Source organism: Vicugna pacos, chromosome 34, assembly GCF_048564905.1.
Source record: "Vicugna pacos chromosome 34, VicPac4, whole genome shotgun sequence".
NCBI lineage: Eukaryota > Metazoa > Chordata > Mammalia > Artiodactyla > Camelidae > Vicugna > Vicugna pacos.
Window position 1 is genome coordinate 8,545,751 of NC_133020.1, and position 23,557 is coordinate 8,569,307.

Consider the following 23,557-nt stretch of genomic DNA (forward strand, 5'->3'; position numbering starts at 1 on the left):
TCTGACGACATACCTTAAACCTGAAGCTATATGAGTCTTCTTACTTGGCACGTGTACATAAATATTTTTGAAAGTTTTAAATTGTCAATTCCGATAACCCCTTCCTGAGGCTTGTGCTCACAGCTATAAAAAGAGAAAAATGCTTTGAAATTACTGTATGCCAAACACAGATAGTTATTTTGAGGATCCAGAGCATTACCATTCTTTTATATTTTTAAAAAAATTTAATCTGTGCCCCGTGGTTTGTCATTTGAGTTAAACAGAATGGAATTTTTCAAGACCCTGAATGAGATTTCAGAAAAACAATACTAGCCAGGATTATTTAACTCTAAAACTGAGCAAATATGTCTTTAAGGCATCAGTCTTCTCTTTTTCTTCTCTGGTTTATTTTTTTTTTTCCTGTTTCTTATTTTTTGGGGCCAATTTAGGATCCTTTCTTCATGATACAGTATTTGTACATTCTGCAGTAATTAAAGGCAAATTAGACTGATGCCAGTTTAATATTTTGAGACCTGGAAGACTATGCCAGGTTTCATTTCTATGTGTTTAGGAACTTGAATTATTCGGAAAGTGCGAGGAAATACTGAGTTAAGATACCTGACGTTGGCTGGGTGACCCAAGGCTAGCTAGCTACCTGTGTTTTTGTTGACCATTGACTCAAATATTTTGATAGATGGCACCCATCTGTGGATCTAATTGCTCTAAAAATGGTTTCAGGAATACATTCAGTTGCTGGTGATGTTTTCCATTTACTGTAAACATTTTGATTCCATTCTTGCTTCCATGTACTCTGAGTAAGTAAGCTATAGAGTCTGGGAGAACAGAGGTTACTTGAGTAAATTTAAGAGCCATATTTAAAATTGTATTACTTTTTACGAAAACCCCCTTCTTTGGGGGGTTTTCCCTACTTGCCAGTTTATTCTGGCTGTGTAAGAAATGTAAGAATCCAGGCCCAGGGAAGAATGAGTTTTGTATATCGCACTGCAGCTCATCCATTCTCTTCCTTTCCTCCCCTGTCAGACTGTTTTTTTCAGTTCACATGTAGAAATCCTCAGTTACTAATGGACTATTTCCCAGAAGATTATGGGCATATACGTACACATTTTTAATGGTATATAAGTTATATTTCAATTTTGTTTCATTTTCAGTTAAATACAAATCAATTATATATGCTAACAGCCCAGATATTACATTATTTTGATATAATTATCACCTTTTTTGGATTTTATATATATATATATAAAATGCATTAAAAAGGAACATTTGCTTAACATTTTATTAATCTCCAGGCCCCTTAAATAATTATTTATGAAAATTTTTAATTTGTTGAGAAAAGCTGAATGTTAAAACTCAGTTAACAACTACTGTAATGATGATGTATTGATTTTATGTCACTAAATTACTCTACCAAGAGAAACTTAAGGTGGATTGAGATGCATGTGCTAATATCAAAAGTGCTGTATTTGCACCCTCAAAGGAATCTTGCTGCTGTTTTATGACTAGCAAATATGGGAAATTTTCATTTCACACTGAGTGTAGAAGAAAAAGTCTCATTTTAAAGCCACTACCACCTGCTGACTCTATGAGTAATTATTTTGGAGTTATTTCTTTTAGAACTTCTTCCTTTTAAAATATTAAGCAAACAGGGTCATACCGTAAGAGAAAGAATGGGGTGGTTTTGAAAGTCAAGGTAATTATCTGAAATAATTAGACTTGAGTTAATGTTAGATTATGATAGCATGTTCCTTCTTCTCTTTCTATTTCTTCTTCTTGTTAACTCTGCTGTCTGTGTCTTTCCAGTTCCTGTTGAGTGGTGTTGTCAATTGTGTTCTTATTTGTAGTGTTTTTTGTTTTTTTCCTACTATTCTGCACCTAAAACTGATCTACTAATTTGCTGTTTTGAACTCAGCCTTTGTCGGAATTATGGGTAACACGAGATCTTACAAACTGCTAGACTGGAATAGTTTCAATTCAGGTATTTTAATGGTCATTCAGTACTACATATGCTGACAAAAATTATGGCAGCTCAGTGAAGTTTTTAGACGTGTTCTAGATTAAATAGGTTTAATGTCAATTCAGTTACACAGATACATTTTGCATTACATATGTGAAACTTTCATAATTTCCGTGGAAATGTAAATACAAAAATGTGTTAATGAAAATGAATTAATCAAACCCATAGAAATCACAAATAAATTATGAATGACTTTTGTTTGGTGATTAACTTTCAGAATGGTAATTTTAAATTATATTTATTTCATTTTGGACAGTTTTTTTATATCAGGTAAATGACAGGCATTAACTTTATGATTAAAGACATATTAATTGTTAAATGTATAAGTATTAAATGACTAGTTTGATAATCTTAAAGTACATTTAAACTTCAGTTTAGTTTTGAATATAATTTATTTAGTGTTCTATAAATACTATAAAAGTATAATTGTTAACATTTTTATTTATAATTCTAGAAGTGTTCCAGCATTTGACAAGAGCAGATTTTGGGGGGATTAACAGCTTTCATAAGCTTTCCTCCTTCCCTTTCCACATAAGAATATATTTTTCCTTTTTAAGTAATTTTATATATGGATATAGTTTGTAGTGTTTAAAGAAACTAAACTAAGATAACTTTACAGCTGATGATGTGGTTAGAGTCAAAGCCAATTAATTTTTCTTTTTGATAAAAGCATATTCTCTTAATATAAACATCTACATTTTATGTTATTTATAGTTTAGAATTAAATAGTAGAACTATTTTGATTTAGTATCAGGAACTGATATTTTGCCTAAAGAACTTTCTCAGTAATTTTTGTCAGAAAGAACATCTATTTATAGAAAAACAGAAACAGAAACACCAAGAGGATCAGCATTTTAGATAATATCCCATCATCTTTTCAATATTGTAAACCTTTTTTGTTCTTAAGAGTCCAGGATGTAAGTTCTGATGTAAGTAATGCATGTTTGATTATGAAGTAACTCATGTTCATCGTGAAGATTTACCTACAGTCAGTCTAGTAAACAATGTGACCAGGTCCAACCTTTGCAGATAAAGACCGACATCAGTTGGTAAATCTTTAGGGAAATTACCTCTATTTCCTATCCAGGTTTTTGCCAGCATGTATCACATTGATTAGAATAGATGGAATCATTTGTAATGTCATGCTTTATACTTGGTTTTTAGTGAGAAATTAAAGATATCCTGCTGGATTCATTTAATAAAAATAAGGATATATTTTTAAAACATGGCCAGATTAGTAGAGTGGACCAGAAAAAAAGGCTAATTATTTAAGAAAAGGACATTGAGGGCATTGATCATTAGTGATTTAAGGAGCTGAAACCTTGTGGGGGCAAAGATGTTTAGGATGAGAGATGTATTAGATGATGGAACAGCATTGGAAAGTGGAAAAGGCAAAATTAAACCTTACAGCAACGAAAAAGACTTTGTCCCGTGTAAGCAGTATTACAGAATTTGGCAAGGAGAAACATGTTTGAGGAAGCAGTATATCTTGCCATCATTTAAAATAAAGTCAAGTAGTAAGTGTATGAAAGAAAAGATCGATATAAGCTCTAACATATTAAAAGATCATGAAAGATGATACTTTCAGTGTAGTGGTCTCATAGTTGTATGCTTGTGATTGAGGTATTAGAATCTTTCTGGTAATAGTTGGTATATATTCAGAAATCAAGCTTTTAGTACTCGTTTAGAAAAATAACTCAGTAAGTCTAAAAAAAGTGATAGATTTGATAAATATATTCAAATAATGTATATATTAATCTCAGTAATTGGGGAGTATTTAGCCACTCCTGTTCTGTATTACCATAGGAAATCAAGAATTGACCATGTCAGTAAGAAAAGTAATTATTGATACAATTTCTATTAATGCTAGAAATTGTTCCTCAATACTGTACTTCCTGGACTCGCTGACACCATAGATTGTATGATGTATCACCAATTTATTAATAGCCTTCTAAGAGGAAAGAAGAACAAGCACATTAATTATTAGACATTCTCATTTGAGAAACATTAAAATGTGGAAAGATATAGGAAAACATATCACATAACAATATTTCACAAAATCTATTGTGCAAGCATTTATTAGAATTTATCTTGTGCCATGCAGTTTGCTAGATAATAGGTGTGCAGAGAGGCTAATCCCCCTGTTTTCAGAAAGCTCATATTCTGGGAGGAGAGAAGGAAATGTGAATGGCTTACTGTGTGGTACGGTGTGTGAGACAAGATACAGGGTTAAAGGAAGGCAGGATTAACTCTTATGTGCCGGGGGACCTTGTAGATGTGGTGATTCTTGAGCTCAGTTTTGGATGACATACGGGAGGTTCACGTAGATTTATATTTCAGATTGTGTTTGGAGCCATGTTAGTATGTTCTTTGAATGTAGTTTTGAAACTTCAAGCATTTGTAAGACAGTATCCTAGTCGTTACTCGTTTGATGATGTTTGCATAGTTGCTTCATACTTGCTTTGGGTTGTTTGCCATTGAATACAAGATGTCTTGGTTAGCTTGGCTTTTTTTTTTCTATCCCCTTTCCTCCTGCTTTGTTGTTCTAGTTTGTGTTAACTACAGTGATAGAAAATATTTTTATAGAGGAGGAATAAGGAAACTCAGTATCTAAGGATTTATTTTTAAATGATTACTTTTTCTTATCTTGTTTCTTATTTTTCTGATGTGTCAACAGACTGTGAGAAAGACAAGATGAATCTTGCTGCTTGGAAGGAGGACATAGCACTTAAAAACTTGTGTATGTGACATAGCAGGACCAGGAGGTGCACAGGAGTAAGACAGCGTAGCCCATGGTCACATTTGCGTTAAATCATTGACTATAGGACGGCGAATGGATTTAAATACATCAAGACTAGAGACAGGGAGACTGCTTGGTAGACTGCAGTGGTCCTGGCCAGATAAGTGACGGAGGATTTGGTGGGGATAGGAGGGCTGACGGCTTATAGAGCACTCACTGTGTGCTCCATTCTCTTGGATCTGCTTTATGGTAGTACCTCATTTAATCCTCAAAACAGAGCCCTGAGATAGGCACTATTCCTGTTCTAGAGATGAACAGTATGAAATGTAGTGGTTTTCCCAAGGTAAGAAGCAAATGGCTGAGCCGCAGTATAAACCTTACTACGTTGGCTTCAGGGCTAATGCTCTTAACCGTAAACTTACAAAATATTTATGACTATGAAACCAGCAGGACTTGGTAACTGATAGAACGTGGCAAGTGAAACAGGCTCTTGGCAACTTTCAGCTGAGAGAGGAAGATAGCTTATGATTATCCTGCACATCTGCAAGTCTGAAATCCCAGGGAGCAGGTGAGGCCCATCTTTTGGAAACTCAAACCTGTCTGAAAGTTGAGTTGTAAATTTTAGGAGTAAATTTTAATGGTCCTAGGTCATTGTCTCTCAAATGGCTGTTGTCCTGTTTTTCTTCTGAGTTCACCACTAACAGCATTTCTGAATAACTCACACACATATTTTTTAATTAGTAGTAGTCTCAGTGAGTTGAGGAAAGTCTCTTATTCTTTCTTGTATGTCAGCTTAGATATTTTGGGGGGAAGTGACAAGAGGAAACGTAAAGTAGTGATATAACGTGGTTTAAAAAGTACTAGTTTGAAATAACTTACAAACTTAGACAATATTTTTAAGAGTGAATGTTTTATATCTTGAATTAGTAAAACAAGATGTAACTAGATAACTTTTCTTTTTGGGAAGATTCTAGAAGGTTTTTTTTCTTTTTTAATGTTTTGGACAGATTGTAGATTTTAAGACATATTAGCCTTAAGGTTGTCTCAACCTTAAAATAAGTGAACTTTTGCTAGTGATAATGGAAGCTTTAGATTAGTGGTCTGAATTTAGAAGATGTTATTCCTTATTGTTAGTTTTCAGAATTGTAGTTGTTTAGAAATTTTACTTTAGTTGGGGGGCAAAAATTAATAGTTAAAAACCTAAAAAAAGTATAAAGTATTTCTTTAAAATATTTTATTTTAACAAAAATGTGAGCCAGCTGATGTGTAAGGGAATATTTATAGAATATACATATCAGTGTGATCATCCAGATTTTTTCCAGTGGGTGTGGAGTGCCTGCCATGGCTTGAGCACAGTGTTAGAGGCTGGGAACACAATTTTCACCCAGGCAAACATCCTGTTCACATAACCAGTCTAGGCTATCTCTTACGTTGTTTTGCTGTGTGTGTGTGTGTGTGTGTGTGTGTGAGTGTGTGTGTGTGTGTGTTAGTTACATGGAGATAGGCTTTCTTGGAACTCACATTCTGCTAATGGTCTCAGCAGTTATTTTTGTACATCTGAGAGGCAGTAATGAGGAAATGTGCAAACTGAACCTGAAGTAATTAAGCAGCTTTTGGTTTTTAGGATTTAAATAAGGTTTTCAGGAAGTCTATACATAGAGTTCAAGAAGGCATAAATATAGCATGTATGATATGTGAGCTTTTCTTTATATGTAATGTGACGTATAAATATAATATATAATTTTCCTTCTATACATAATGTAACTGGATATTCATTACTATCCATTCTTTACTGTCTGTAAAAAAAGTCAGATATTTAATCTCCTTAATTGTAAAATTTCACTCTTTATATATTTATCTGTAAAATGTAACTGGATATTCCATTACATTATTATAGCATATTGTAAATGTAATAGATCATTTTCTCTCTATACAGAATAATGTAACTGGTCTCCAGTTACAGTTACATTATATATATGAAGAGTGAAATTTCACAGTTAAGGAGTAGATTACATATTTGACTTTGTTTTTTAACACAGTGAAGACTCTAGCTTGGTTCAAATGGATCATATCCCAGCCAGCATCCTAATATTCCAATTACATCTTGATATTTGCTCTGAATCTGCACATCACCTCTTCTGCAGTGAGATTCTTCTTAGTCTGGTCCTAGAACCCAATTTGAAGGTGTATACTCCCTTGAGTCTGAACTTTCCAGTTTCTGTTTCGTTAGGAGAAATTGATCTTCTTCAAAAGGTTGTTTTAGGTTGGAATATTACTTTTAGGTATTTGAGAATGTAGCTTTTTAGGCTGTACATTAACAAGATAGACTGTCATTGTATTAAAAATCCTACCTAACACTTTTTCTTGTTTATTTAAAAATTAGATTGAATAACTGTTTCCTCCTTTTTTTCTTTTAAGTAGGTTAAAAGATTCCTGAGGGCTGAGTTACTCTCTTCTAGAGCTGAATAAAAATAGAACTAAATTTAACAATTTAGGGAGTCAGTGTTTCTTAGTTGCAAATGTATAATTTCTAAAACCTCAAAGGGGTTGAGTTTTATGAACACATATTAGGTTGAGTGTTCAGTTCTTTATTTTTTTGAGATGTAAACTATTACTGTCATTTGAGGAATCTCTGTTAGTGTCACCTGTACTTCAAAAACAAGATAAAATGCTAAAAAGATGGCAAGATATCAAACTATGGCTATGCGCTAAAAACCTAACAACAGAAAAATGAGTTAATTGTGATGTCAACCCAAGTGAGAAGGCCATTACCCCTAAAAGAGGCATCAGTGAGGTATCGATCTAGAACTCAGTTCATACTTACAATTAAAAGGATATATTAAAAGATTTCTGATATTATCTATGAGGAGTTTTGACCCAAAGAAGAAAAACATAAAATAGTATGAACTCTAATTTGTATAATTAATGTTATCATCTCCCCAAATGATATCTTTTTATAATTATAAATAATGCTGTAGAGTATTGGGAGGAGCGTGGTATTCAAAGGGAAGATATTTTTTCCTGACATCTCTGGAATGTTTTTTGGCAGCCTCACATCTCAGCTGTATATCCTTCAAGAGACCAAGTTGTATCCAGTTTCATATATGGCTTGTAAAGTTGCCAGTCAGTTTTTAAGCCAGACTTCTTGTTCTGCATTTTATATAAGTGTGGTTAATCCTCAGTTTTTACTTTTGTAGGGTGAATAAAACAATTCAAATTTACTAATGCGTTTCCTCTAAGAAGTGTAATTAGCAGTTTTTAAGCTTTAAAAATTCCATTAATAGAGATCAAATGCTATGACATTCCTGAATTTTCAGCGACCATAAATTAGGCTGAATCATAGTTACTGCTTGAATAGTCTCTGGCTCATCTCTGGGATAAGTATAATATAAGCTTTGAAGATAAATTTAGTTTTCCTGTAATATTAAATAAATTGATTTATCTTAATTAAACAACCCCTAAATTTAATAGCCAAAAAAACTCATCCTTTGGCTTCTTGCTTACAGTTGTAGGTAACTATTGTTAATCCAATGGCTAGTTTGTGATGAAGTGCTCCTACTGTATGCTTGCCTTGCTTCCACCTAGAATCTAGGGCCATTACTTTCTGTAACCATTTCAGTGAGCTGCCATAGTTTTCAGTCTGTACTGTCACCTGATCCAAGCATGCGCCAAAATACCCACTGTTTCTGGCTCCTGTCTGCTGAATCTGCTTCGCAAAACCCTTCGTTCTTTGAGCTTTTGCTTTAGCCAAAAACCAAATTTAAGAAATTCTTTGGAGTGTGGACATATGCCATTTGCTTCCTTAGCCCCCCTGTGATGTTAACTCTTGAGCTTTTATCAAACTTGTAAATACTTTGTTAAACACAACAATGGCTTCCCCATGTGCAACTGTGTGGCTCATGTGTCAAAATAAAGGCTGCTTGTGAACTTGTCAGAAGAATATGAATGCTCCACTCGGCGCTGCATTCAGCTGTTTGTTTTGTTTCTTTTTTTAAATCAGCCACTTATTCTTTCATAGTGTTTGGTTTAATTATCTGATTATTTTATGTGTTATACCAAGGTAAGTTTGATGTAAATAAACTTTGTATTCTTTGTGGTTACATGTATCTCATAGTAATTTTTATTACATACTTTTCCATTTAGGCATGCTGACCTTTCTAAATAAATAGCTCTTGAACTTAATATCAGTAGCTTCCTCTGTTTTTCATTAATTAAAAAAAATACTGCAGACTACTTCCTGTAAAATTCATTTTTAAAACAAAAAAGCTATCATGGGTTGCTCATAGTAAGATGTAGGCAAACCTAATATGAGAAGATCTATTTTTATAAAAATGTAGTATACAATTATGTGGCTTAGCAAACAATATTTTAAACTTCTGGAATGGTTTAAAAAATAAATAGCAGGTTCTATTACAGTTAAGAAAAGTTAGACTTTTTATTTTACGTAGCTTTTCAGGAAGTATATTTCTCTTATTATTTGTGGTATCTATTTTCAGAGAATCATAAATAATTTGATGGACTGAGCAACTACTTGAATAATAGTTTGTCCTGTGATACAGAAATTCCCTATTAGGAAAGGATGATGTTAATTCGATGTCCAAATTGGTCTGGAAACATGTATGTCTTAAAAAGAGAGAATGGATTTGAAAGTGTATTTGTGCTGTTAATGTCTACATTTCAGTTAGAATTATAAAGAAATTCTCTAACGTAATGGTGTATGTGCAAAATAAGACCACCGAATTCCCTCACACATCTCAATTCATAATATTGATGTTAATACCCTATTGTAATATGTCCTATTTCTTTCCTTTCTTTATTTTATCTCGTACTGTGATCTTTTCTCCAGTTTCCTGGAGTTTGCATTGCTTTCTTTTCTTCTGAAAGGAAGTCTTAAGGTAGCTCTGTTTGGATCCAGAACTTTAAATCAGGAACTGCTGGCCTCATTTGTCAGTCCTGGCTTTTATCTCCTCATTTCTCCCTTTTGCTGGTTTCCTCCCCGTGGAGGAAACAAAATCACATCCTAGGAATGTGAGCTATAACAAGCCTTTTAACCTTTCGTACCTTGCTGTCTTCAGTATTTTACTAGTGAGTATGATTCTACTTGTTTTCCTTATTTTTAAAAAAACGTGTTTGAAACCTGCCTGTGTCCTGAGATTCAAAAAAAGGAGGCTTTTGGGTTGTTTGGTTTTCAGTTTTAATAGTGCCTTTTACGTGGAAAATTTACGACAGGAGCTTAGCATCTTGTTTAGAGTTGATGAAGATTTTTCTGTTTCAAATTGTTCCCAAACGGAATTGGCCACAAAAAGAAACAAATTCGAATATGCTGATTATAGACTGTTTCCGTTTTTAACATCTTTGCACATAAAAAGTTACTGTACATGCAGCTGCTGCTCACCAGTAGTTTGCAGCTAAATGCAAGTGATTAGGAAGTATGTGTGACAGATGTTCCATTTATGATGCTCCGTTCCAAGCAGTATTGGGCTTCTCTGCGATTGTAAAGTGCAGTTCTGTGATCCAAAGGCACTTTCTTAATGACAGAGCCATATATGGAGTTATAGTGTTCTGTCTGAAATTTGTCCTAGTATACGTTAACCAAATTCTTTGTATTAATCTTTTAAATGTATTTGCTTTCTTTATTTTGAATTGGCCAGTCCCCTCATTTCTTGTCACTTTGCTTTAGGACCCACATCTCTTTAGAAGGTTGGCTATAGATGGCTTTCTCTTTTTTAACATTGACAAATCTTTGCCTTGGAAAGAACCCAGAATATAGTGTGTTATAAAAAAAAAATAGATACCAGGAAGTGAAATTAGAATTTAAATTAAATTTATGGATATGACTCATAAGGTGTTCACTCATGAGGTGAGACATGAGATGTCCTTGTAGTTTAAGATTAGAATCTGGAAACTCTGGGTCTACTTTTTAAGTTGTATCTAATAAAATAAGCCCCTGTAGATGCCCCTTAAAGTAATAAAGCAAAGAGAACTAGGTGGTTTATTTTCTAGCAATCAAGTTTAAAATGTTAAACTTTTTGAGAAGTAGCATCAGATTAAAGTGTCCATCAGCCTTTTGAGAAGTAGCATTTTAAAGATGTGGAGTTTTCAAAGCTGTTGTAGAACAGTACTTCTTTGCCTTCCAGAGTCTGCTTATTTTAAACATTTCTTGTTCCAGTAGACAATGTGCTATTGAGTAGTGAACTGATTTAAAATTTATTTTTCAGATGAACCAGAAACTCGAGACGCGTGGTGGGCAGAAATCAGACAAGAAATAAAATCACATGCCAAAGCGTTAGGCTGTCATGCCGTAGTGGGCTACAGTGAATCTACTAGCATCTGGTAAATGATAACAACGGCTTGATTTTCTAGATGGTGTAATTTACAGATTGTCATCTGAAAGGGGAAGAGCTTTATGCAAATATAGAGGAAAGAAGAATAGTGGAGTGATCCAGGAGCATTGTTTTTTTTTTAGAGTACGTCGGACTGAGGTTCATATGCCATTTTTGCTATTTGATTAATGTGAAACTTTGAGAAAGTTGCTCTACTCTTCTGAGCCCCAGTTTATATGTTGTGCTGGAGAGAATAACCACCCATCAATTAAGGTTCTTGAGGGATTAAATGAGAATATAATACTGGCACATAGCAGATATTAACTCCAGGCCTACTTTACTCCAGTTTGTGACTCCACTAACTCCTTCCTCTGGGATTTTGGAACACTTGATCTGTTGTAAATGAACTGCCACGTGTCTTTAGAGTTCATGTGTAAACTCTTTCTGTCTTCTTTTACTAACTGTAACTGAACTTTCCTGCCAACGAATCGTCCTTCCTAACTCCATCCAGTTAGGAGGGGGCCTGCCATACTCTTAGTTCTCAATTCCTTTTACTCCTACTTTTCATTTGGACAACCTCTCCTCCTTAAAAGTCCATGCCATTCCACAGTTCAGAATTTTCTACTTCCAAAACTTTCTCCTGCCTTTCTTAATTACTACTCTGCCCATCTCCTCCAGCTAAACACGAACATCTCCCTTCTCACAGCCTAGCTTTGTCCTTTCTCATTCTCAAGTCCTCTGCCCCCACTTGACTTTCAGCCTTATTTTGGACCTCATTATGGCTCGAAACTGTTCCTCTTTAAAAATTTGGAGCCATAAAATCTCACTCTTGGATCGCAACTTGATGTTTTTCCACCCATCCCATTTGCTCATTTACACCTGGTTTGTTTTGACCGTTACTTTCACCAAGAGTTTTCCTAGTTCCTTACTCAGGTTCTGACTTTACTTGCTGTCTGCCATCCTTGAACCCTCCTTTCCATTTCTTCAAAAGTTTTATAAAAGATACCCCCTAGAAATGGTTTGACCGTCGGCTGTCTTACTTTTCCAGCTTCTGTTGGACAGTTCTTGCTGCTGGCTCTTGTGTGCATCACTCCCTTGCGGTTCTGGCGATCACTTTTGTTGGAGAAGCACAATTAGACTGTAGTTAATGAGGGTGTTGCAGAGCTACGCCATTCCACCTTCTGAGCACACCATGTGTGATAGTCTGGAACTCCCTGTTCCCATTGTAGCTGTTCTGCTCTTGTTAAACTCCTAGCTATGCTCGGCTTATCCTGCCCTATGCCCCAGTGGGTAGTCTTGCCTCATTGATGGATTTTGTGTCATACAGCCTTCAGGTATTTGGGATGTGGTTATAAAAGACATAGTTCTTGCCATCAGATTCACAGTCTTCTGGAGAATTTTGACAAGTATAATATATTTTATGGATAGAGATATCCCAGGATGCTTTAGGATCCCAGAGGGCTGGAGGTTAGACGTAGGATTGGAAGAAAGTGTTAATGATGTAACTGAAGCTTGAACTGAATCTCGAGAGATGAGTATGAAATATATAAATGAACAGAAAAGGTACAGGGAGAGTGTTCAAGGCCAAATGAATAGCACGTGTACAATGACTGGAGAGAAATCACAGAGGTAGGCGTCTACAGAAATGCATCCAATGAATAATTAGAAGTTTGGATTCATCTGGAACAAGCTTCTCTTTTCCCTCTAGACCTCAAGAAATCTTTGTATTTAAATCCCGTCTTCACTAATTTTTTTTTTCTCTGTTCTGACCCGTCCTACTTACTCTTACTGGGTTAAATTCATTGAGATGCGCACCTGCTCCTGTAGCTCCTTGATGCAGTGCCTTCAGTGGCTCTGTTATTTTTCGGATGTTCTCAGTGCCCACTTAAACGTTGTAAGCCTGGCCTCTCACAGATCAAGTGACCATTTCTTTGATGTCCTCTCTCCTGGTCCATTTATGCTTCGTTTCTGGTGTTGTGTCCCCAGGCTGCTCCTTTTCTCATTAGCTTTGGGTGATCTCATTCAATAATTGTGTAGGTTAATTTTTTGGCTTTCAAGTTGGGTGATATACAACAAAGGATTCTTTTGAAAATCAATTTTTGTGATACATATAATGATGTAGCTTAAGCTCTGTTTAGTACGTTTGGGATATTATTTGCTTCAGATATGTATCTTTTTATTACTAAGTTTAAATGAAGCTGTAGCAATGCAGATACTTACGTAGTTGGGCTTTTAGAATAATTTCAATAAAATTGAATATGTATTTAAAGAGTGTTTTGATACAGCTTAATGGGCTATTGCTGGATTCAGCAATATAGTTTATTTCTACTTTTATTTTGAAACATTCTAGTCTTTTTCAGCTTTACCATATTTTAAAGGAATCAATTGTTATTAATATTATACTTTATCTTCTACAAATAAAGAATTCTTACCCTCTCCATTTTAACAACATTACTTCTATTTTCTATCCTAGGTTTAGGAGGTAATCCTGTGATACTAGTATGTAGTAGAGTCTAATTGTGATCACTTTGATATTGAACATTTTCCGAAGTTAGATTGCCTGAAAATGTTAACGTGTTATGTTTTCTTCTTTTATAGCGAAGAGGTCTGTATTTTATCCGCGTCCGGCACGGCAGCTGTACTGAACCCTAGATTTCTGCAGGATGGCACCGTGGAGGGCTGTTTGGAACAGAGGTTGTCGTGACAGCCTGGCTTGTTTTCCTTAAGGGTGGAGAAGGGAGGGACTGACTGTCTTCTTTTCAGAGCTGGGACGGTTCTTCTCTGTGAGGGCGGGTCTTAGGGGTGCAGCGTAGAAATCAGGACCAGGCACTTTACTGATTTTTCACCTCATCTGTAGCAACAGAGACGTATTGGGTTCTGCACTGCACGATACACACTATTATTTCTAGTATCATGATAAGTGACCCATGTGATTACCAGTTGAAGAGTTTCAGGAATACATTGTTTTGCTTGCTACAATGCAGAAATAATTTTTCTGGTTTGGTTTTTCTCTTCCTTTCCTTTTCCTTTCTCTTACCTCCAAAACAGAAAAAAAGGTTATGAAACAATTTTCTTAAAGAAAATTCTTAATTTACAAAACAATCAAAACACTATGTTGTACGAAAATTATATATAAAGAGCTTCATGGAAAGTGAAATATAACTAATATGTGTGAAAGAGAAAGTAAAAGTGAAAGCATTAGGTAAAGTGAGATTACTTTTTGGTTTATTTGATAATTGTCCCTTTAATCTGTTACCTTCTGTAAATGTCATAAGCACTTCCCATAAAAAGATGAAATGATCAAATTTATGAACAGAAAACTATTAGTTTGGTGCCAGAATTTACCCAAATAATATAAATTTTAAATACTCTTTACCTCAGTGTGCATCATCTGCTTTCTTCCTCCCAGTATTAATGTATTAGTGTGTATTAAGGAAGAAAGCAAAAAAAAAAAAAACCTGCATGTGATCAAATTTAATATAAATTTGCAGATCTCTATATAGGAAAGAAAAATAGTTTAGCTCTGGTAGGCAGACAGAAGACCTGGTCAGTTTCTTCTTTTGTCAGTGTTAAAAACGGATGTCGACCGTAGTATATTTCAGAGCATTAAAAGTCATAGTAAATAGGGAAATGAAGGTGGGAAATTTTGAAGTCTGTTAAGCAACTGGAATATTCTGTTGAGAAAACTGACATTGCCAGTAAGTTGTCCCACTGCCGCCATTTGGTGGTCACATATGTCGGTAGATTTCATTCTTCAGGAGATAGAAGCCTCATTTAACAAGTGACTTTTCCCGTGCCGCTTGCTTGTTCTGGTACTGTGGCTTGGATGGACACAGTGAATTCTCTTAAGTGGCAGCCTGATGCAACAGATACCATCCCTGTTTGTCAAAGAGGAAACTTTTTCTTTTCTATTATGAAATTATTGGTGCTTACTAGAGAAACTGAAAAATATAGGAGAGTAGAAGGAAGAAAAAATTCCCTATGATACCAATATTTGGAGAGAGTCCCTTTTGTACCTTCCCTATTTCAAATGCTTTCATAAATTTTAATACTTTAATTTTTTTATGCCTTATGTTATACGACTTTTGTTTGAATTTCTGTCAGGCTTTGAGTTAAAAATGGTCCCATTTTTTGTACCCTTTTGGAACATAGGGGCTTTGGATTCAAACAAAGTGGCATTAAAATCTGAGGTCTGCTACTTAGTACCTAGTGTGACTGAGCACGTTGCATACTATCTCAGGTTGGTTTTAGGCCGAGTGGAACTAGTTTTTGTTGCTCTCTGCCATGCAGTATATTGCAGGGGGTGTGTGTTTGGCTAGTTTTCTTACTTAATCTTCAAAAAAAAAAAAAGAACCTTTCTATAGAGATACATATTGTTGTTCTGGGATGGAAAAGGCTCTGAGAGGTTAAATGGCTTGGTCGGGGTCACACAGCTCCCCAGATCTGTCCGATGGCCCTTTGACTTCTAATAGGCCAGAATACCATCTCAACAAGAAAGGAGTTCTGTCTGGGAGTAACTTAGAAACTTAGAGGATGCCTGCTTTTTTATTGAAGTATAGAGGCTGTGTAATATTATATAAGTTACAGGTATCCGACCTACTGATTCACAGTTTTTAAAGGCTGTGCTCCATTTATAGTTCTTATAAAATATTGGCTGCATTCTCTGTGTTGTACAGCACATCCTTGTAGCTTATTTTATGCCTGTCTTTGACTTACTTTTTTCTTCTTAAATAGATTGGTTTCAACCGTAATGTTTTTCATATTGTTAGGTTGTCTGGTTAAAAAAGATTTTTTTTCCTTTTAGAATTTTTTTGTGTGATTGTATTTGAGTCCTATTTGTCAGACAGTAGGAAGATGTCAGCCTTACGGTCTAGCCATTTGTTTTTATGCTGTATCCCGAAGGAAAAACCTGAGGGATAATCATGGGTTTTGTCAGGTGATAAGTCGTCAGACATAAAAATTGATGCAAAATGACTTTCTACTTATATAAGCTTTTTCTTTCATAGCGAAGTGTATGGTTCTGATTTGGTGGTCATTTCTTACTGGTCATAGTGGTACCTACCGTGGTGGAAGTTGTGGTGTAGCTTGTATGCAAGTACTGTATATATAACATATATTTCTGAAAAAATGTGTACAATTTTCAAGGATGCTTTTTTTTTCTTACCATATTTATATAGGCTAGAAGAAAATTTGCCTGCAGGCTGTGGATTTTGCCATATACCATACGATGAACTGAATATGCCATTTCCAGCTCATCTCACCCATTGCTACAACTGCAGGAAACAAAAAGTTCCTGATGTTCTCTTTACAACCATAGACCTGCCAGTGGATGCGACAGTTATAGGAAAAGGTTGTCTCATTCAAGCAAGGTACTTTTTAGAGACAATATTTGGGATCCTTGAGGGAGAATGGGGTATGGAGTCAAATAGACCTATTTTCAGATATCTACTCTGCTGTTTCCTACCTGTGTGTTACTGCTCAGACAGGCTAGGCAGCTCTGTCCAAACCTTGTATTTTCCTGTATGGAAAATTGGGAGGAAAAAAATCCTCTTTATGAAACTCTTAAGTTTTTTATGCAAAAACAATTTTAAACATTGAAATTCTGTACAAGTGTTCATCATTATGAGAATTGTTAATTAACCCATTACAGGCTAAGGATGTGATTCAGGATGCTTTAACAACATTAAATATGTAACACATTTGGAAAATTTGATTTTTTTTTTCCATTTAAAAAACGGTACACTGAAGTGTTTCTTTGACAACTTCACCTAGCTATCAGGAGTTCCTTTTAAAGTGTCCTGGAGTAGGAAATGCTAAACTGTGGTAGGCACACAGGAAACAGCTGTGACTATCCAGGTTACGGATGGCTACCAGGTTACCAAATCCAGTGAGCACTTCTGTCCTCTTTTTACTTGGCATCTCATCAGCAATCCCACAGCTGATCATTTTCTCCTTCTTGAAACTCCTTTGACTTCACTTTGCCACGCCTCCTCTTTCTGCCTACCTGTATGTATAGTTTCCAGTCTCCTTGCTAGTGCCTCCCTGGTGCCTCCTCATTTCTCAGTCCTTGAGAGCCATGGGTCTGGACCCTCTTCTCGAAGCTAGTTGACTTCATCGACTCCTCTAAGTCTGTGTGCTGTCTGTAAGTCTACAACTGCCAAATTTATGGCTCTATTCCAGAGCTTGCTTCTGCGTTTCAGGCCCATACACTTCCCCGTCTACTTCACACCCCATTTTCATAGGCATCTCGTACTTGTTCCAAATTGAACTGCTGATTTTTTTCCACTTCTTTCATATTAGCCTTTTCTATTTTAAGAAACGAGCCCTCGCTCCATCCAGTTCTTCATTCCAAATATGGCATTCTCAGACAGTGTCCTCTTTCCTAACCTACCCACATCAAAGTTACTACAAAGGCATGTTGCATTCTCCTCTAAAATACATTTCTCATCCATTTGCTTTTGCTTTCATTCCCTCTTTCTCCATAGACCTCCATTTAGCACTTCTAGTTTTTCTATTGCCTGAGCTATCTCAGGTATTTTTTTGGTGGGTCTGCTGGTGGTGAACTGTCTATTTTTGGTTGTCTGAAAATGTGTCTGTTTTATCTTTAAAAGATATTTTGGGCTGGCAGTTATTTTCTTTCAACACAGCAAAGATACCCTTCCACTGCCTTCTAGATTTCATTGTGGCTGTTGAGAAACAGCCTGTTAGACTGACTGTTGTTCCTGTGAGGGTTTTGCCTGTTTTGTTTTCCCCAGGCTGCACGTGAACGGTTCCATTTGCCTTTGGTTTTCTGCAGGTTCCTGTGACCCTGTGAAGTGTCAGGCATGGAGTTCCCTTCATCCTAATTGTTACCCATTGAGCTGCTTGAGTCTGTAGATTGGTGTCTTTCATGTGTTTTAGAAAAAATTTAGATTAGTTCTCCTAGGTTTCAACTCTTCTCTCTTCTTGATACTCCAATTGAAAGTATGTTAGACTTTTTCACCACCTCCTCTATGTCTGTTACTCCTTTGTCTGTATTTTTTATCTTTTGGTTTCTTTATGCTGTATTTTGGATGTTTTCTTATTTATCTTTCAGTTCTTTAATTCTCCCTTCTGTTGTCTTTAATATGCTATTAAGCCTATTAATTGGGGGTTTTAATTTTTGATAGTCTATTTTTTCTGGAAGTTTTCTTTTCTTTAATATCACATACTACATAGTCTGTGATTGATTCTGTAACTGATCGTTTCAGTATCTAAAATTTCTTTGTCTTCTGTTGTTTCTGCTGGTTATCGTTCATTGCATTTTATTTGCTTTGACTCACAGGAAGTTGCAGAGATTGTACAGGGTCTTTCATCCCCTTCAGCTAGCTCCCCCCATTGGTGACATCTGATTCAGCCGTGGTTGAGTGCCAGCTGGGAAGCTGACATTGTTAATGCTGCTCTTAACTATGCCACAGACCTTATTCAGTTTTTCCATTTTTCAGACTTGCATTCATTTCTGTATTTGTGTATAAATGTATAGATCTGTGCAGTTTTATCCCACAAGTAGAGTTGTGTAAACCGCCACCACATTCAAGAAACAGAACGGTTCCACCACCACGGAAGAACTTCCCTGTGCTGCCTCCTTATAGTTATACCCTACACTTCCCCTTGCCCTGGTCCTGTGATGCTTTTAAGAAGATTTTTAAAAATACATAATTTACCCAGCTTTTTTGGTTTCAGGGAGGAGGGGATTAGTCTTCAGCAGCAGTCCTCAGAGTGTGCCCGCGACCAGTAGCATCACTGTCCTTGGGGGAATGTGTAGAAACGCAAATTCTCAGGCTCTGTGCCAGAACTGCTAAATCAGAAACTGCGGATGGAGCCCAGTAATTATTTTTTAACAAGCCCTCCCGGTGATTCTGATGCAAGCTAAAGTTTGAGGACTCCTGGCCTAAATAGCCTGACTTGCCAGTTCGAGAGTCTTTCCTTCATCTTCACTGCTGCCTTTTCAGTCCAGGCTCACTGTCTCCCACCTAAATAGCCTCTTGTCTACATTCCCACGTCAGTTCTCTCATCTTTACTCCATTCTCTGTGTAGCAGTATAAGTGATGTCCTTAAGTTTCCTTTTCATCATATTACTACTTAAAAACCTAGCTGGGTGTTCCCATTGCTGGCAGAATAAAATCGAACTCCTTACCATGACCCATAAACCCCTAAGGTGATCCCACCTCTGCTTACCTGCACCTCACCTGTGCTGCGCTCACCTCTGCTCCCCTCAACTGAGCTACAGTCATCTCCTTTGGTTCTTCGACTCCATTCTGCCAGCTCCATTCTGTCATCGTCTTTGTCTGGCTCTTCCAGTTCCATCGTGTCTTTACAATCTCAGCCCAGTTGTCGCTTCTGCTTTGAAGCTTGTATGGTTATTGTCACTTTCTTCACCTGATTTATTTTCTGCACACACGTGATTCTTAAGCATTATCTGTGGTCGCCTTCTTGCTTTGTTTGTTCCTTCTCCGCTCCCACTGGAATATGAGCATGAGCAGGGACTTTGTGTTTTATTCATCGATCAGTGCTCACCACCTGAAACAGTATCTGGCACACGGTAGATACTCAAGTTAAGGTTTTTATTCTTTAAATGAGTAAATTAGCTTTTTCCTTCTGCTATCCACCCATCATATGATCACATGGAATTATGAAACCTAAGATTTAAAATTATATTCTCTAGTGCTTTTGATCTGTGTTTATTTCATTTGAGATTTCTCCTTTTTGTTTATTGAAACAGGACTTTTAGAAAATTTTAAAAATTGGATATTTCTTAAGGTTGTACCAAGAACACCGTCCACTGATGAAATGTTTTCCTTAACAGGTTGTGTCGCTTAAAAAAGAAAGCACAGGCAGAAGCAAATGCCACAGCTATCAGTAATCTGCTGCCATTTATGGAGTATGAAGTGCACACTCAGCTGATGAATAAGCTGAAACTCAAAGGAATGAACGCTTTATTTGGACTGAGAATCCAGATCTCAGTGGGTGAAAACATGCTCATGGGCTTAGCGGTGAGTTTAGAGGTCTTGGTTTTGTTTTGTGATTCCTGTAGTTGTGGTACATTCTCTTTCATGTGATTTAAAGAGTCTTTTAAAAATGAAAAAGGAAAAAAAAATATATAAAATAGACTTACCTGAGGAACTGGCATCAAGACTTAAGCATTACAGGGATATTATATAGAAGCAAAAAAATCTAGTGATAGGCTTTCAAATACTTTTATATTTATTTATAAAATTATTATTTGAAATTAAATTAATAAATTATTATATAAGTTTTATCTATTTATATTTCTGTTATTACTATATTTTTGCATTCTGATCATGACCTCTGTAGTCAGATTTCTAAGAATCACCGTGTACAGCTTGTTTAGTAAGTTGGCCATCGTTGTTCTGGACTTTATTCTTGTTTATACGTTGCTAAAATAGGGTTCCTCCTTCTCGGCGCTGTTGCCGTTTGGGGCTGGATAACTCTGTTTTAGGAGGCTGTCTTTGTCTTGTTCATCGCAGGATGTTCAGCATCCCTCGCCTCTGACCACGAGATGCTAACATCCTCCCCACAGTGTGACAGCCAGCACCGTCTCCAGACGTTGCCAGATGTCCTCTGGGGGATAGAGTCACTCCTGAGCGAGTGGACCACTGTGCCTGAAATAGTCTTTAGTTTTAATGGAGAAAATAAAGCAATGCATTTGAGACACAAGCACCAGTGACCAGTAGTAGAATGTGCAATAAAATACATTTCTTAAGTGCTAATAAATTGTGAGACAGTGAAAAGTTCTTTATCTCAGCTTCATGCTCACCTTAGCTTGTTAGAAAGTAAGTTCTGACTAGAAAGTTGTCAGGGGAGAAAGTGAGAACTGTCTGAGACTCAGAGAACTCGAGGCCTACAAAATGTTTATGGAAATCCTCTCAAATGCTAGACATTTTGCCAGCCAGAATTTTTGTCTGTGTCACCAGCATTTCTCAAATTGGTATTCTCTGCCATCTTTCTGAGACATGCATAGAAATGTAATCTTAAGAAATTTATGGAACTTGGATTCTTGTTCTCAGTATGAATTTATAGATAAAATGCTAAGTTGTTTCCTGTTTCATCTGTTCTTAAGATAAGGGCAAATATGCAAATTTCTGTATGTAAGGGATAATTGTGTAATGATGATAAGCTAATTGGGTAATCTCAGGTTTTTAACAAGAGGAGTTTGTAGTGATTAATAAGATAATTTGATTCATACTAAAATATTTGATATTTAGATTAACTTGGGGAATAAAGCATTCATTATAATTCATCCATCTGAAAACTCGTGTGCTTAGCAAGGGCATAACATAAATGTGTAGTTGGGCTGAATGCAAAACTGTGGCTATTGGTGAGTGTCTTGGGAACTCGGAGCTTGGTTCAGATTCGGAAGGTTAGAGGATGTTGTGCCAACTGTATCAAATGATGGTTGAGCCCCAGGAAACCAGTTTGTGGTCCTGGTGTAATCCTTCAATGCCGGCCTCAAATACTGTCATTTATGATTCTTAATAATTTTGTCTTCTTGATCACTAGTGACACGAATTATAACTGTTTGAGATTTTGATCTTTGTGCTGTTTTAGCCGGGCAGTTAAATCTCGAGGTCCCAAGAGTAGCTTCCACGATAGCGAGTCTCTGAAGAGGGCTTCCTGGGTGTCCGGCGCCCTGCCGCTCCAGAGCGAGGGTGGGGTTATCTTCACGTTATAAGAGGGGAGAACGGAGGCCGCGATAGGCTGAGACTTGTCCAGAGTGATGTGATGTGGTTACATGGACCAGAACTCGATCTCAAAGCCCTCGCCTGTCTCGTTCCAGAGTTTGTGTCGTCAGTCTTCTGGGGCTGTTGCCTCATTGGTGAATGCAGTCCAGGAGGTGCTAGAGATGGTGCCCTAAGACTGCATGTGGCACAGAGGGCGTTCTGAGCTGGGTCGTGGGTGCAGTCGTGGGCACAGATGAGCACCCCAGGAGGGAGAGCTGGGGGTCAGTTTCATCTGCGGTACAGACTTCATCACAGAGCACCATACCTTTCTAGGATGGACTTCTACAAAATCAGCACTTGTTTAATGTAATAATAATAACAACTTTAACAATTCAGAATGTACAAGTATCCAGAGCTAAAGGATTATCTTCTCTTTCCCCATTCCGCTCTTTTTATGTCAACAATTTGATGTTTAAGCTTTTTTACATTTTTTTTGCTTTGCTTTGCTTATTTAAGCATATATAAACATAAATGCACATAGGAGTGTGTGTGTGTGTGTGTGTGTGTGTGTGTGTGTGTATTGTTTTGCATTTCCCCTAGTAGTTTTTCAGTACTAATGGCATGTTAGTACTATTACAGAGTCAGAATTTAATAGTCCTTTGATTAAATATTTAAAATAAATCTGTACGAAGTTTTCTTTCTCGTTGATTATGGAGGCAAGATGGTATAGTGAAAAGTTCTTGGTTTTTGGAGTCAGAAACAGATTCAGATCTCGCCACCACGTTTATCGAGTGTGGTCTTGCCTAAGTTTCCTGTCCTTCCTGCTTCACTTGCTTTGTAGAAGTTTCCCTTCTCCTTTTGCCACTTTAAAGGTAGACTTCTCATTCATTAAAAATTTTACTTTTTTAACAGCTTTCAATCACTTTTTCCTAAGCTGTTGTTTCAGTGCTGTTTATTTTTTTCGACTACAAGGGAAACCTTTGAAATGCAGTTGGGTGCGCAGTGGAAAGTAAACGAGCCTTTCACGGCCGTCCCCGAGCTGCGCAGGGTGCCCGCCAGCAGAAACCACCCGCCGTTCCTCTGGGCCCTTCCACATACGTCCTGTGCAAACACTGGTGCTGATTATCTTTCTCCTGCAGGGCGAAGTCCACATCCCTGAATATGAAAACGTAAGGACTGTTATTCTTCAGGCACTTTTCTGATTATAGCCCCATTGTTTTCACCAGTCGGCCACAGGTGTGTACTTAGCAGCCTTACCGACGCCCGGAGGTATTCAGATTGCCGGCAAGACTCCTAACGATGGCTCCTACGAGCAGCACATATCTCACATGCAGAAGAAGATAAACGACACGATTGCTAAGAATAAAGAGCTATATGAAATCAACCCTCCGGTAAGTAAAATCAATCAACACTGTGAATACGTAAGTTATTGCTTAGATATTAGTATATTTATAGGTTATCTTAAGGAAATTTTTCCCCCACTGCCTGGCTTTGCTCTCCTCATTACTCATTCTTTCACCTCCCTTTGTGTCCGTGCTCAAATGCCTTATTCTGGGGGGGGAGGCCAACTCTGACCACCCTATTTACAAAATTGTAACTCTCCCATCAATTCTGGGGACTTCCTACCCCCTTCTTTGTTTTGTTGTTTTCTGTTTCTTTTATCTCTGTGTGTCTCTGTGTGTGAGATGTGTTTTTGGCTCTTGTCTCTTGCTTGATACTCCCAACAGAATGACCTTCCATCAGGGCTCTGTTCCTCATGGCCAGACCACTCCCTCCCAGT

The 23,557-nt window shown here is 36.8% G+C and overlaps 1 protein-coding gene across 6 annotated transcripts in view; it reads left to right on the forward strand.

Annotated features, from left to right (window-relative positions):
* The window catches only part of C2CD5 (C2 calcium dependent domain containing 5), a 77,332-nt gene that overhangs the window by 31,698 nt on the left and 22,077 nt on the right, over nucleotides 1-23,557 (forward strand). For all 6 annotated transcript variants that reach the window (XM_072954659.1, XM_072954662.1, XM_072954658.1 and 3 more), the window contains 5 exons: nucleotides 10,973-11,087; nucleotides 13,676-13,771; nucleotides 16,255-16,446; nucleotides 19,902-20,088; nucleotides 23,004-23,168. In XM_072954659.1, coding sequence (XP_072810760.1) covers nucleotides 10,973-11,087; nucleotides 13,676-13,771; nucleotides 16,255-16,446; nucleotides 19,902-20,088; nucleotides 23,004-23,168 — 755 coding nt within the window. The remainder of the gene's footprint in view (nucleotides 1-10,972; nucleotides 11,088-13,675; nucleotides 13,772-16,254; nucleotides 16,447-19,901; nucleotides 20,089-23,003; nucleotides 23,169-23,557) is intronic.